Genomic DNA, 15433 nt, shown 5'->3' with positions numbered 1-15433 from the left:
AGGACCCTTACATCCTCTTCACTTCATCAAACACAGATATCATAATCTCTCTATAAGCTCTCTACATTTCCCTTTTCGTCTTCAGTTAAGCATTTTGACCAAACACACCTATTTGTCTCCTTTATAAGACGCTTATCAAATATCTTGTCACAATATAATACTAATGGCGAGTCTACAAAAGATGATCTCCGAGAAGTCAGTAGTGATCTTTAGCAAGAACTCTTGCTGCATGTCTCACACAATCAAGACTCTGTTCTTAGACATGGGCGTGAACCCGACGATCTATGAGCTCGACGAGATTAACCGAGGAAAGGAGATAGAGCAAGCGTTGGCTCAGCTCGGGTGCACCCCGACCGTGCCAGTGGTGTTCATAGGAGGACAGCTCGTTGGTGGAGCCAACCAAGTCATGAGTCTCCATCTTAACTGCTCTCTTGTTCCAATGCTTAAGCGCGCTGGAGCATTATGGCTTTGACTTTAAAATAACTAGAACTGCATATTAATTATGTGAACAAAATAAATTAAGGAAACATACAAAAGAATGTATGTATAAGTATTAAGTAATGTGTTAATGCTATGTCTATCTATGTTTTGAAAAGATAGATTATGCGGTTACCTATTTTGTAATTAACAGTGGTTTTATTTATAGTCAAATCCGTTACCGTCTAAATTTCTCCTTTTCTGATGTTTATATAATTTTCTAAACATGCATCTAAGAAATGGACACATCACTGGAAAATAGATGAGCTTTTAATGGTGCAAAGTGCAAACTGCAAAGAAAAAGAATTGACTATATATATTTTATGCATAACATGATGCAAGACATAATAATATAAATCTGAAGAAATATTTTACAGGTAAAGAATGTTGTGTAAGTTCTAAATTAAAAACGATGACGAGTCTGAATCAAGGTGAACTCTTTGTTACTTTATTCATATGGAGTGGCCTTAACTTAGTTAACTGGTTTGCCGAAAAAAAATAACTTAGTTAACTAGTCGAAGTGGTTTGTTTATACGATCGCCATCTATAGATGCGTATATATAATTCCTTAAATGGAAATTCTTACAATGAAAAAATCATATTTGTTGCTAATGTTTTAGGCGTGGTTGTTCGTTAGCTAGCAAATTGTGTAAATTTGTGAAATATATTATCTTATATCTTTTAACAAATCTAAAATCAATTAAAGAAACTTTTGGATTGAGGTAAATCAATCTAATTTCTTTACTATCTATATACGAAAACGCAATCCCACTTCGTAATAGAAAACGAAGTTTCCAACCACTAAAACAACAAAGTGTGTAAAGAATTGGATTCTGCCATATAAGGAACATCGTTGCATTGTTACATATATTCCATTTATAGGACAGTACGGGCCAGTTGCGGAACTAGATGTGATTAGGCATCTTAGTATCTTACTTATACTAGAATGTGTCGTACGTCGGTACATAGATTGAAATGATTATAACCTGGTATTGTGATATAAGAATAACGACTCTTCAGGTCATAATTGAGCCACCATTAAATTTAATAATTTTAAGAAGAAAATGCAAAACTATGACTTTATAGTTTTATTAATTTTTTGGGACACCACGTAGCTGCTTTACTATCATATCTATTTTCCTAAGATTTTGATTCTTGACATCGTAAGTTCCGATTTTATTCATGAAGAAAAGGCACGGAACAGCAAAGTTTTATTGTTTTCGCAAGTGGTCACAAAAAGAACATTTCAACTCTTGAGATAATATCATACGATCTCGAGTTTCCTCAAATATAGAAGAATTGAAAGAAGGAGCCGAAACTTTGTATGGCTTATCTAAAAATAATTTAAAAAGTGTTGAGATCACCAACATTCTTTGAAAGGGTACCTCATCAGCATAGCAATTGTCACGGCTATAGCCGAACCATTTCGACTCAAATCTCCCTAGCTAGCAAACTTCCACACCTCGGCTTGATAAAGTTTTATGATAATTGAGAAAACTGAAATGATCAAGTTCAGTGGAATAGATATCCAATGATAGCAGAGTGTTTTTTTTTCTTAAGCAATAGCAAATTTATAATAGAAATATTGTAGGTTAGATCCATAAAACTATTATTATACATTATTGATTTATAGTCTCGAAATTTTTAATCCAGAGTACATGCGATTAGCAACTTTCAATAAATGTTTTTTTTTTTTTTTTTTTTTTTTTTTGTGTCATTGTAAGAACTGTTTTTCACAAAAAGCTGTATGGCTTTACCCTTTATATATATATCAGTTCTTTTGACAATGAATATATATGGCCGTACTATAGAGGTATGACAAAATTCGCCCGTCTCAAATATTCTTCACATCTAAGAAAGATTTTGTTTTCTGTACGTTTTATGCCAAATTTAGTTTTATTCTTTAGCTGCAAGAAGAAAATTAAGAGTCAAGAACGTGTAAACTGATCATATTCTTTCGGATACTCCCACTACCTTACTTTTCATTATTTAAAGTATGTTCTTTATTTAACTATTTATTTGAGATATTATTTTGTGCTAAAGTTGATCCTCTTAGTAAATGGCTACGTAATATGAAAGGTTAAGTACTTTAGAAAGCTATATATAAAGGACCCTTATAATCTCTTCACTTCATTAAACACAGAAACACAAGCCTTGCATCTCATCTTTAGCCAAACATCTCATAATCTCTCTTTAAGTTCTCTACTATTCCCATTTTATCTCTAATCTAGCATTTTGACCAAACACACCTATTTGTCTCCTTTGCAAGACGCTTTTCAAATATCTTGTCACAGTATAATACTAATGTCCAATCTACAAAAAATGATCTCCGAGAAGTCAGTAGTGATCTTTAGCAAGAACTCTTGCTGCATGTCTCACACAATCAAGACTCTGTTCTTAGACATGGGCGTGAACCCGACGATCTATGAGCTCGACGAGATTAACCGAGGAAAGGAGATAGAGCAAGCATTGGCTCAGCTCGGGTGCAGCCCGACCGTGCCAGTGGTGTTCATTGGAGGGCAGCTCGTTGGTGGAGCAAATCAAGTAATGAGTCTGCATCTTAATCGATCTCTTGTTCCAATGCTTAAGCGCGCTGGAGCATTATGGCTTTGACTTAAAATAATTAATGTAAACGAAAGAAGTAAAGAAACGTACAAAAGAATGTATGTATGAGTTAATGCTACGTCAGTACGTCTATTCCACTTTTTGAAAAGATGGATTATGCGGTTACCTATTTTGTAAACAGTGGTTATATTTATAATAAAATCAGCTACCGTTAAATTTCTCCTTTTCCCACGTTTATATTTATATAATTTTCTAAGCATGCAGGCATGCATCTAAGAAATGAACACATGTGCACTGAAAAGTGGATGATTATTTAATGGTGCAAAGGAAAAGAATAGAATACATATTTTTTTATGCATAACATGCATGATCCTAGACATAAATAATATAAAAACTGAATTGAAGAAGAAATATTTTACAGGTAAAGAATGTTGTATAAGTTTAAAATTTTTTTTTTAAAGATGACGAGTCTGAATTGAGGTGAAAAGTCTGAATCAAGCCTTAAATAACTAGTCGAAGTGTTTTTATCTATACGCTCGCCATCTATAGATGCGTATAACTTCTTAAAATGAATTCTTACAATGAAAAAATCTTAATTGTAACTAATATTTTAGGCGTGGTTAATTGTCCATTAGCTAGCAATTTGTGTAAAATTGTAATATGTTACCTTATAACAATCAATCATTAATTTCTGTACTATCTACCTTATCTATCTATCTACGAAAACGCATTTCCACGTCTTGATAAGGGACATCGTTGCATTGTTACACAACAGTACGGGCAGTTGCGGAACTAGATGTGATTAGGCATCTTAGTTGTATATACTAGAATGTGTCGTCGGTACGTGAATCACGTCGACTGAAAATGATGATAACCTTGTATTGTGATATAAGAATAACTGACTCTTCAGATCAATATTGGGCCACCAATACATTTAATCATTTTAAAGAGAAAATCCAAAATTATGACTTTACAGTTTAATAAAATTTTGGAACACACGTGGGTGCTTCACTATCGATTCCATCTTCTTGGCCACAAGCTTGACATTCTAAAATTCGTCGATTTGGGAATAAAGCTCAATTTTGCTTAGATTTTGATTCTTGACATCGTAAGTTCCGATTCAATCATGAAGATAAGGCTAAAACGGAACCACAGAGTTTCCGTGTTTTCTCAAGTGGTCATAACAAGAATATTTCACTTCTTAAGATAATATCATAAGATCTCGTATTTTCGCAAATATAGAGATCTAAAACTATGTCAAAGTGTTAAGTTGAGACTTGAGACGAGACCAACATTCAATGAAGAGTGTACCTCATCAACTTAGTCATTATCATGGCTCCATCCCGACAAATTTGCCTTGATAAAGTTTTGGCTTTAAGTTTTGTGAGGAAATACGATAATTAGAAAATTCCATGAATGAAAATTGAGAACACAGAAATGATCAAGCTAAGTGAAGTGAAGTTGGATATTTTAGGAAAGATTTTTTTTTTATTACATTTTAATTAAATAAATAAAAAAGCTTTGGTACGGTTTATCTTATTTTCAGTCAAGTTTTGTTTCGATTGGCTTGTAAAAACAAAACTGAAAGTTTCATGCATATCAAAAGCCTAAACAAATCTCATTTCAGTCTTTTTGCATTTTTTGTTCTTTTTATACAAGACCGTACAATTTATCTATTTTTGGACTTGTATCTAAATTTAATTGTATAGACAGGATAATTATAACGAAAATCACAACCCGATAACATATAAATGTTCTTCTGTGATATACGAGAAAAACAGTACTGTATTTATGATATATTGACAATGAAAATATACGGCCAAAATATAAACATAACATCATTTTTCCGTATCAAATATTCCTCAAGAAATTTTGTTTTTTGGACGTTTTACCGAATTAGTTGATCTATATAGTTTTATTCTTTAGCTGCAAGAGGCAAAGAATCAAGAAGGTGTGAACCGATCATATTCTTTCGTATACTTCCACTATCTTAGCTTTTAAAATATGATCTTTATTTCACTATTTATTTGAGATATTATTTTGTACTAAAGTTTATTCTCTTAGAAAAAAGGCTACGTAATATGAAAGCTTACGTACTCTTAGAAAGCTATATAAAGGACCTTATACACTCTTCATTCCATCAAACAAAGAAGCACAAATTCACTTCCTATATTCACCCAAACATATCACAATTTCTCTATAAGTTAATTACTTTTTCCCATTTTGATCTCTAATATACATCTTAATCAAATACATCCATTTTGCTTTTCAAACATCCCATATAACACTAATTATGGAGAATCTACAAAAGATGATCTCTGAGAAGTCGGTAGTGATCTTTAGCAAGAACTCTTGCTGCATGTCTCACACAATCAAGACTCTCTTCTTCGACTTTGGCGTGAACCCGACGATCTATGAACTAGACGAGATCAACAGAGGGAAAGAGGTAGAACAAGCATTGGCTCAGCTTGGGTGCAGCCCGACCGTGCCGTAGTGTTCATAGGAGGGCAGCTTGTTGGTGGAGCTAATCAAGTCATGAGTCTCCATCTCAATCGTTCTCTCCTTCCCATGCTTAAGCGCGCTGGAGCATTATGGCTTTGACTTCAACATAAATGCGAGTGCAATGTAATGAAGAAACTAATTAAAGTGAACTTAAAAAAACATACACAAGAATGTATGTATTATGAGTTAATTTGTCTAAGTTTTGAAAAAGATAAATTTATCCGTCACCTATTTTGTAAAGTGTGGGTATGTTTTATAATTAAATGAACTATCGTCAGATTTCTCCTTTTCGCATGTTTATATTTATATATTGCATGTACGAACTCCCACCTCACATGTGCACTGAAAACTGAGTTTTTTTTTTTTTTTTTTTTTTTTTTTTTTTTTTTTTTTTATGAGGGCATCACTACAAGAAAAAGCTACATTGATAGCAGTAGAAGATAGCTCATTTTCCCGAACTGCTATAGAAGATAAATATTTTATTTTGATTACTTATAATAGCATTAAAACAATGTTATGACAAAAAATCAGTAAGTCGGAAGACAAAATCACTTGTTCCCGAACTGCTATAGAAGATAAATATTTTATTTTGATTACTTATAATAGCATTAAAACAATGTTATGACAAAAAATCAGTAAGTCGGAAGACAAAATCACTTGTTCGGCCAAAATATAGGGAAAATTTTCAGATTTTACATCAAAAATAATTTTAAGTGCCAAAGAGAAAAAAAAACTTTGAACGGAGAAAGAAAAGAAATAAAAGAAAGAAAACCTTTCACGACTCTTCTCCTCCATTAGCCTCGCGTCTCCATCGAGTTTTTCTCCGTCTGTTAATGAAAAAAAAAAATCCGACGAACACTGATAGTGAAACTTTCTCTCACTATATTCGCGAAGAAGACACCATCATCGAATCGAATTCAGATCACACAATACGCCATAGATAACTCAACTACAGATCTGTTATCCAGATCGGAAACCGCCGTAACTCGACATCCTCTCTTTCGATCTGATTCCATGACCGTGAAGCCTCTCCCGAATCTCTCGTTCCAGCGTCCTTATCCTCCTACAAAGCTAATGTTCAGTCCTCTTCTCTCCGTCGTCCTTCATCCGGAGATCTACTCGCTTCTTCCGGCGATTTCCTCCGTCTTTGGGATATTAACCAAGATTCTTCCACAGTTGAGCCTATCTCGGTTCTCAACAACAGGAAAACGAGTAAGTTCTGTAATTCTTTAGGTTCATTTGGGTTGAAACAACTCAACACATTCTCATTTATGTTGCAAAGTTTATGTGTTTTTTGTGATTCTCTTTAGGTTCATTTGTGTTGAAAGTTAATTGATTTATCGCTAGTGTTACTGCTTTGGTATTTTGGGGAAAGTGCTGAACTTTGTTGGGTTTCTTCTTTTGTGATCCAAATTTTTTATATTTGTTGTTGTCGCATAGAGAAGCTTCTTTTTTCTTGTACTCAATAGACAGGTTAGTATTTTGAATGGTTTAGTTAGTATATTATTGTGGCTGTTGTTGTTTTCTCTAAACGTTTAACCCCATTTCAGGATTTTGCATTGAGCGATGGGCAATAGTGAAGGTACCATCAAACATCTATTTGTGGGTTGTTAGTTGTTTGTTCTCCTACTGGTTCTTGATGTTCAGTTTCATGTTCAAGGCTTGTCTTAGTCGCAGGTGCCATCTATTATTCATACTGATACTTGTTTTTTTCTTATTAGAGATCCTTTTCATGATGTAAAGAGCAAAGAAGAGACAAGTAAACCCCTTTATGATTCACTCCTTTCAGGTAAGTATTATTTCCCTTATACTCTTATTAAACCTTTAGGTCTGCAGCTATTGATGCATATTTGTTTCAAACTTAATTTGGTTCAATCTGTTTGATTCTTAGAACCTCCTGAGTTAAGTATTTGGTTTTCAAGCTATGTCTATGAATCGCCGATGCTGGATGGTTTTTGTGAAGAAAGGGTCTAAGAAGAAGGTTAGTTTTTAAAAAAAAATTATAAAACATCTCTTGTCATATCCCTCGTAAATCATAATGCATCATGACTTCTTTCTATTGTGTTTTCTCTTGTAGTGATGTTACGTAATATATATACTCTTGTAGTGATGTTAAGTAACATATATAAATCCCAAGGTTTGCTTTTTTTTTTTTTTTTTCCGTAATACTTTAGTTTAGTAAACATGAATTGAAGTTCTGCATATGTAATGATATGGTTATCTGTTGATTGTAAATCTTATTGGCTATTACAAGTTATACTAGTTTGGTTTATGTCCTCAGATTTGGTCTCACTATAAGTGTTTCTGCCGCTTTTAGTGAGTATCTTTAGAACTTAACTATTTTTTCTCTCTTATATCTTTGAATTCTATGTTTCTCTCTTACATCTTTGAATTATATGTTTCTCTCTTATATCTTTGAATTCTATTTCTTGTAAGTATGTTGTAGAACCAGTGATGTTATCGAGCCTATGATAAAGCCCCGGTGGTATGTTAATGGCAACATGATTGGGAAGGAAGCTCTTGGTGTTGCCACCACTGATGAAAAAAAGAAGCCCGAGTTTATACCAAAGCAATACACAGCAGAATGGTGAAGGTTTCTTTCATTTACCCCATCTATTATCATTCTTATTGCACCATTGTACGGATAAGCTGTGATAGCTGTTGCACCATTGCAGCAACATGTCCTATTGAGGATGCAACAGGTCCAGGCTCTCCAACTAAGAAAACTCTACCGCATTCACAGGAATATCAAGTAAATGTTTTCGATATGTTATGAAGTTGTTTCTGTCAAGTCATATGATTGTTGGTTGGGTTCTAATGCAGTTAAAGTGTGGGTAGATATTGTCAAGGTAAGCGATGCAGCAGTTTGGAGGCCATCAGAAGAAATCGAGATGATGGAAGATGCCCTTGGCACAGTCATTGCATGGCCAGAGGACAAAGTGATCATTATGTCTTAAATTAACCATGAGGTTTACTGTCTCCTACTTTAGACTTACAATCTATCTTATGGATTTGCTTTTTATCTTCAGACTTGTCTTGTTCCTTATGGATTTTAAACTTGTGTTATGTACTATGTATTATGTTTGATTGTGAAATGGTGAATTAGGGATTTAATATTAATACAGGTTCTAGATCAATTTCAAAATAACATGAAAACAGTGTTCTCAAAACACTTATAATCGCATCTAAAATCCTGCTATAACAGAATATATTATAGCATAAAGATATTGCTTATGAAAACTGAATTAAGCCGTTTAACTAACGTTATGGTAGAATCACCTAACATAGCGTGTATAATGACTTATAACATTATTTTTAAAAATTTGAAAAGCGGGATAACATAGCATTTCTGTACTGCTATGGTATAATACTATACCATAGCATACGAATTATGCGCTATCATATGTGAGGTACCTACAATAACAGTGACCTAACATAGCGTTTGTAAAAGAGCTATGAATTACATATTATAGCGTTTCTCTCGTGCTAACAATGTACATATTTGTTGTAGTGCATCCAAAATAGAAGGAATATAGTATATATAATTATGTTATGTAAGCATATATAACATCCTTTAATACATAATGGTTATAAATTGGAGATGCAATATTTTATGGGTAATTGATAAAAATAACACCAATTTTAGTTTTTAATCCAAAACTAACACATATGTTCAAAAATTTCAAAATTAGCACAAATTTCTATATTATTAAAATAAATAAAACATTAATAAAATTATAACAATGTCAAAATCGTGAGATTGCAATATTCATGTTCTCTCTCACTTCTCTCTCGGCCAATTCCAAATTCAATCGCAGACAAATGTTCCACCGGCGAACCCAATCGAATATGTGAGTCATCCGAAGTCAGTGAAACCAGTAATTGCGTTCTCGACATTGAAAAGGAGCCCAAGCATGAATATAAGGACCTGAGAGATCTTCGAGCTCTGGTTCAGTGAAACAAGATAACTCTAATTTTAATTTGAATGATTTAGTTGGTGCTGGATATGGAGAGTTTTCTGATTTGTGACCTTCAACCACGATAAATCCCATGACGGGTGACAAAGGTTTGGGTTTTTTTTGCTCCATTATGATGGCTCTCATACTAGAAATTGAGAACATTGTTTTGATTTGGATCTGGACGTGATAGTTGTGATGGAAATTCTATTCAAATCTCTCTCTCGGGTTTAGATTTCTTTATTGTGTGATCATTAATTTTCGAGTATCTTCTGAAAATTTAGTTGTTTTGGAATTGTGTTGCAGGTGAGCTTGAAGGCATTTGCTTTCTTATTCTCTGAGTTCGTTCAGTACAATCAAACCCAATTTGACAATATAGCTGAACTTGAGAGAATGTGAGCTGATTGGTTTGGTTAGAATAAAAACATTTTCTTAGTCTGAATCATTCACATCCCATCTCCCAACAATGTGTTTTCTTATTGATAATGATGGCTCTCAGACTAGAAACCATTCGCATCCCATCTCCCATCACAGTCACATATGAAGATTGAGAAAGTATTGTTGAGAATTCATGAAGACTTTCCTGAAACTTATTACTTGATTTCAATTTTTATTGCAGGGAATGGGGTTGAAGATTTCTCTAAGCTATGTCATGTTGCAGATGACACAAGATGCAAGTATGTTTTGGATATCTACAGATGAGACTGTTCCTTTATCCAATTTTACTATATATGTTGTTTAGACATATATGATGCTTAAGAAACCTTTTATTTTTTTTTGGTACTTGTATGATGTATAACATTCTCACATGTTTATGTTAGCACTTTGCTTTAACTGTGACTGAGCTTCATGAAAGATTTTATGAAATCGGGAAAGATTGTATGAAATTCCAAAGGATTTTAAGAACTTTAGGAAGGATTTACTTGAACTTCATGATGACTTTCATAAAAAAATTTAGATTCCCAAACATTAGAATGTGCACAAAAATGAAATCATTACCCATCACTAATGGAATAATCTACTAATATTTGACACATTGATCCAAAATGCACAAAAAAAAATTATTTAGAAACACATCTATTTACATTTATGAAGGGTTCAATAATATTTAGGAATGACTTTTTGAAATTCAGGATGGTCTTCATAAAGATAAGATAGTAGTTAAAAAAAATTACATGTTTAAAGTGTTCTTGCATAAATTCAGGATGGTGTAAACATGTTGTGTGCTCTGCCATGGAACATCTTGTTCATCATCAAGTCTTCTTTGGAACAACATACTCAAATTCCTTACACTGTTCTTTCTTCTTTGCTGAAATCAATATGTAAAAAAACTCACATTACAATTAAACACATCAAAGATATCACACACTTCTCCAACACAAGACACAAGATAATTCTATCTTGTAAAGAAACATTCAAAGACATCACTGACATAACACAAAAATACTTCACAAAACCCGTTTAGGAAGGTATTCCTAATATTTATGAAGGCATTCTTGAAATTTAGGAATACCTTCATAACGACGAACTCAAACTTCCATTCAAGTGCCTTTTTCTCATCTTCATCATCAACTCTCTGCTTTGTTCTTGATTTATCTGCTATCATGTTTATCATCAATCACTTGATTTAGAGCTGAAAACCTTATTCAAAAACATGATTAGTCTATGAATTCAATTTTTGTTTTAACATTACTTCAAGAGGTATCTTATATGTATCACATTTAAACTAGTTCTGCAACACTACCAGATTGATTAACCTTGAAACCCCAAGAAACACTACCACGTTGATCTGTGCGATTAGCAAAACAATTCAAAAACTCATAGCAAGCTAGATACTTTACCAAATTCAACTACTCCTAAACAGCTTACACTTCTTCTCAAAAGAATCATAATTCATAAGAATACTTAAAACTCTCCCACATAATCTCACCATTATTTCTATCATCGTGTAGCATAAGATTCCCATAATCCATTAACTGAACCCAAGTAGCTGATCTTCCTCTTCGACGATCTCTCTCTCTTTGTTCCGATGACAAGAGTCTTCCACTAGATCGAGATATATCCCATACTCTCTTTCTCAGATCGGGATTATTTACGTATTTTCTCGGTCGTGTGCCGACACAGATAGATGACCGGTCAACGCCAGAGCCCATAACCAGACGAGACGACAACGTTTCTCCTGGAAATGGCTGAAGATGAGCTAGATTTCAGATGTGGTGATTCACGACAAGCTTCACCAAAAAAATCCAAAATCGTAAGTTTAATTTTTAAAATAATAAATTTTGTATTTAAATTAAATATCAAATATCAAATATCACTTAATGCTACATTTGGAAAAATTAAGGTTTTATGTTACTTTTGGAAGAAAAACATAAAATAGTGCTATATCTTAGAGTATTTCTCATATTTTATAGGTGAAGAATATATATTGTACATTAGTTTAATTCACAAATGATGACGAAAATGTTAATCAAGTGTCTAGAGAATAACCGGAAAAGGAGATAATATGGTGGTTGCCTTCGTTATCGAAACTTTGTTTTCTTAAAATTATTTGCTGTGGATCGATTTTTTTCCGACAAAGCCTTAAATTATTTACTTATGAAGCAAAGTTCAAAATTTTATTGCAAATTTGCATTTATCATATCAAAAAGTTATCTCTTAACAAATCTTGGACTAAGCGACTAGCCAGAGTAGACGTGATAAAAATTTGATGTACATTTACATTAAAAAGTTATTTAAACTCAAGTCCCAGTATTTGGTAATGGCTTCTATGGAAAGGATAATTAAACATATTTAATATGTATCTCATGTTATTCTGTAACATTTTTTATTTGGGAAAATCACTAGTTTGACCCAAATTGAGCAGTTAATTGCTAGATTAGCTCCTAAAATTTGAGAGTCAGTTGGGTTAATTTCATACCGAAAATACCTTTTCTTGCTTTGTTAGGAAAAACAAAAAAGTCAATATTACCCTTGGTTAAAAATTCCTGCAATTTCGTTTTTTTTTTTTTATATAAAAATCTGCCATACAAGTAATGACAGATTAATTTGTAAGTGGCAGATTTATTGTCGATGGCAGTTTTTCTTTGGCAGACTTATTTTAGATGGCAGATTAATTTGCGAGTTTGACGGCAGATTTGTTTTCTATGGCAGATTTATTTGAAGTGTGTAACGACAGTTTTTTTGTGAACAACATATTTTCTTAACGCTACAAACTTATTTATAAAGTCATGACAGATTTTCATTGTTTTAGTCAATTTTCTAGGAATTTTGTGGCAGATTTTTTATGATTGTTGTAACAGTTTTATTTTTCACTTAAAAAATCTGTCACATTGCGACAGATTTATAAACGTAAAATTAATTGCTAGTTTGACATATAGTGGTGACAGATTTTTTGTAAGTTATGCCTGATTTTTGGATTGAAGGAAAAATCTGTTGTTTGATAACAGATTTTCGAAAGTCTTTTTAAAATTGCTATATTGACCCACATGCACAATATACGTAATGGCAGATTTTCTTATGTTATGACAGTTGTTTTTTCCTACTAAAAAATCTGCTGCTTGATAACAGATTTATTATATATGAATACAATGATAACAGATTTGTTTTATGTTGATATAGTGACAGCAGATTTTTTTCAGGGATAATGACAGATTTATTAGTGCATTTTGTGACAGATTTTTTTTAAAGTTAAGCGACAGACTTTTGTAGCAGTTGCCATATATGGCGAGAATATAGGGTTTACCTTATTTTTTCTCTTTTGTATCGTGCCTCCCCTCCCCCTATATTGACTGCAATTTTTTTTCTCTTTTGGGTTCATCTTATTTTTTCCATAAATTCTTTCTTCCTCCTCTCCAATGTGGATTTAATCTTGCTTTCTTTCCTTTTGGGGTTCATAATCGACTTCTCTATTATTTTCCTTTGAAGGTGGTTTTTTTTTCCATCCCTTCCTTCACGTTTTAGAGTGATTGTTACACAACCAAGAGAATATGAAGCATGTGATTCTCGTTTGTGGTAATTGGATCTTTGACAACAACAAATGGTTGTTTGTTGTTGATAACGAAAGGGGTTCACGAATTCTACAATGTAACGATCAAAGCAGATTTGATGATTGCATTGAAATGGTATATGAGGATTACAGGCTGGATAACAAGGTATTTGATGTTGTCTTGAGTTACAAGATCTCGAAGAGGTTATTGCAGGATTTACCCAGTGATACACCACCAGTTATTATCGATAATTCTCGTCAGTTGCACACTTTTCTGGGACAATTGGAAAGGGTTACAGGTCGACTTTGTGTTGAAGTGAAGAAGAAAATACAGACTGATTTGAATCACAAAGGTAAGAAACGAGGAAGAGATGAAAATGATCAGGTTGGAGAAGAGTATCTTGATATGGCCATCGACACAAATGAAGAAGAGATCGATGAAGGTGATAGTAGATTTGATTATTGTGATGATTCTGACGGAACAGATTCTGATGATGAGAATTTTACCATGTATGGAATTCCACCAGAAGAAGAGGATCATAAATTGCCAATGAAGAACAGGAGTTCATCTTTTTCTATTGAAGAAAATAAGGAATCTGTTGATGTCTCAAAGGTAGACTTGTCTTCTGTGAATTTGGCTGTTGGGCAAATGTATGATACAAAGGAGCACCTAGAAACACGGTTGAAGATACTAACCTTGGTACAAAGGTTTGATTATTTTGTTTACAAATCGAGACCAACACTATTGATTGTCAAGTGTTGGGTTAAAGGATGCAAGTGGAGGGTAAGAGCTGCAACAATAAATCACTTTCCAAATTTTGAGGTCCGTGTGTTTATTTCAGCACATACATGTTCTGTAACAGAGCGCTCTACACGTGCCCGACAAGCAGATCATCATATTCTAGGAGAGTTGTACAAAGATTTTGTTGGTGGAGTTGGTCCCAAGGTACTGCCAATGCATGTTGCTGAAGCGTTAAATAAACGCTTTCAAATCAAGGTATAATTTTTCCATTTATTTAGCATTATTTTGATTATTTTGTTTAGCTTTCGCATTATTCCGTTTTTTTTTCACAACAATGAAAAAAAAAGTATTTGTTGATGATAGATGGATTATTGGAAAGCATATCGAACGTTAAGGCATGCTCGCGAGTTGGTCAGGGGTAGTCCAGAGAGTGGTTATGAGCAGCTTCCTACATATTTGTATATGATAAAAAGGGCAAATCCTGGAACTTTTACACAGCTCAAAGATTTAAGTACTGTTTTCTAGCATTTGGTGCAAGCATACAAGGATTTCCGTTTTTGAGGAAAGTGGTTGTTGTGGATGGTACTTTTTTACAGGGAAAATACTTAGGGACACTACTGACAGCAACAGCTCAAGATGGCAATTTTCAGATTTTTCTAATTGCTTTCGCCGTGGTTGATACAGAGAATGATGAATCATGGGAATGGTTTTTCAAGCAACTCAGCTGTGTGATACCTGATGATGAAAGTCTTTCCATTATTTCTGATAGGCACAAATCAATTGGGAAAGCTATTAAAAAGGTTTATCCGAAGTCTAGTAGGGGAATATGCACATACCATATGTACAAGAATATTTTGGTTCGGTTTAAAGGTCGAGCAGAATTTGCTTTGGTTAAAAAGGCGGCAAATGCTTTTAGACTTATCGACTTTCAAACCACATTTGATCAGATAGAAGCCATGAATCCAGCACTACATGAGTACCTCGTAAGGGCTGATGTGCGTATGTGGACTCGTGTACATTTCTCAGGTGATAGGTACAACTTGCTTACAAGCAACATTGCAGAATTAATGAATAAGGTCATGTCACATGCTAGGAGCTTTCCTATTGTACAACTATTGGAAGAAATAAGGTCCATGATGACTAGGTGGTTTTCAGATAGAAGGACTGATGCATTGAAGATGACAACAGACTTGACTCGTGGTG

At 33.5% G+C, this 15433-nt stretch overlaps 2 protein-coding genes and 2 pseudogenes across 2 annotated transcripts; all 4 read left to right on the top strand.

The window, feature by feature from the left end:
• Positions 1-667, top strand: LOC104718827 (monothiol glutaredoxin-S3 pseudogene; annotated as a pseudogene).
• A 1934-nt stretch (positions 668-2601) lies between these two features.
• LOC104718826 (monothiol glutaredoxin-S3) lies at positions 2602-3260 on the top strand. The gene has a single exon (XM_010436629.2). The coding sequence runs from the start codon at positions 2782-2784 to the stop codon at positions 3088-3090; it is 309 nt and encodes a 102-aa protein (XP_010434931.1). The 5' UTR covers positions 2602-2781; the 3' UTR covers positions 3091-3260.
• Positions 3261-5196: 1936 nt separating this feature from the next.
• Positions 5197-5831, top strand: LOC104718825 (monothiol glutaredoxin-S5 pseudogene; annotated as a pseudogene).
• Positions 5655-8664, top strand: LOC104718824 (uncharacterized). Its single transcript, XM_087468571.1, has 8 exons — positions 5655-5667; positions 6571-6756; positions 7268-7333; positions 7467-7525; positions 7826-7860; positions 7981-8137; positions 8220-8296; positions 8383-8664. Exons 1-6 carry the CDS (start codon positions 5655-5657, stop codon positions 7988-7990), a joined length of 369 nt encoding a protein of 122 aa, XP_087324697.1. The 3' UTR covers positions 7991-8137; positions 8220-8296; positions 8383-8664.
• The last annotated feature ends 6769 nt before the right edge of the window (positions 8665-15433 follow it).

Source organism: Camelina sativa, chromosome 10 (genome assembly GCF_030686135.1).
Source record: "Camelina sativa cultivar CO46 ecotype springtype chromosome 10, ASM3068613v1".
Classification (NCBI taxonomy): domain Eukaryota; kingdom Viridiplantae; phylum Streptophyta; class Magnoliopsida; order Brassicales; family Brassicaceae; genus Camelina; species Camelina sativa.
Note: the sequence above shows the minus strand (reverse complement) of the source record. Positions and strands in the feature narration are given on the sequence as shown.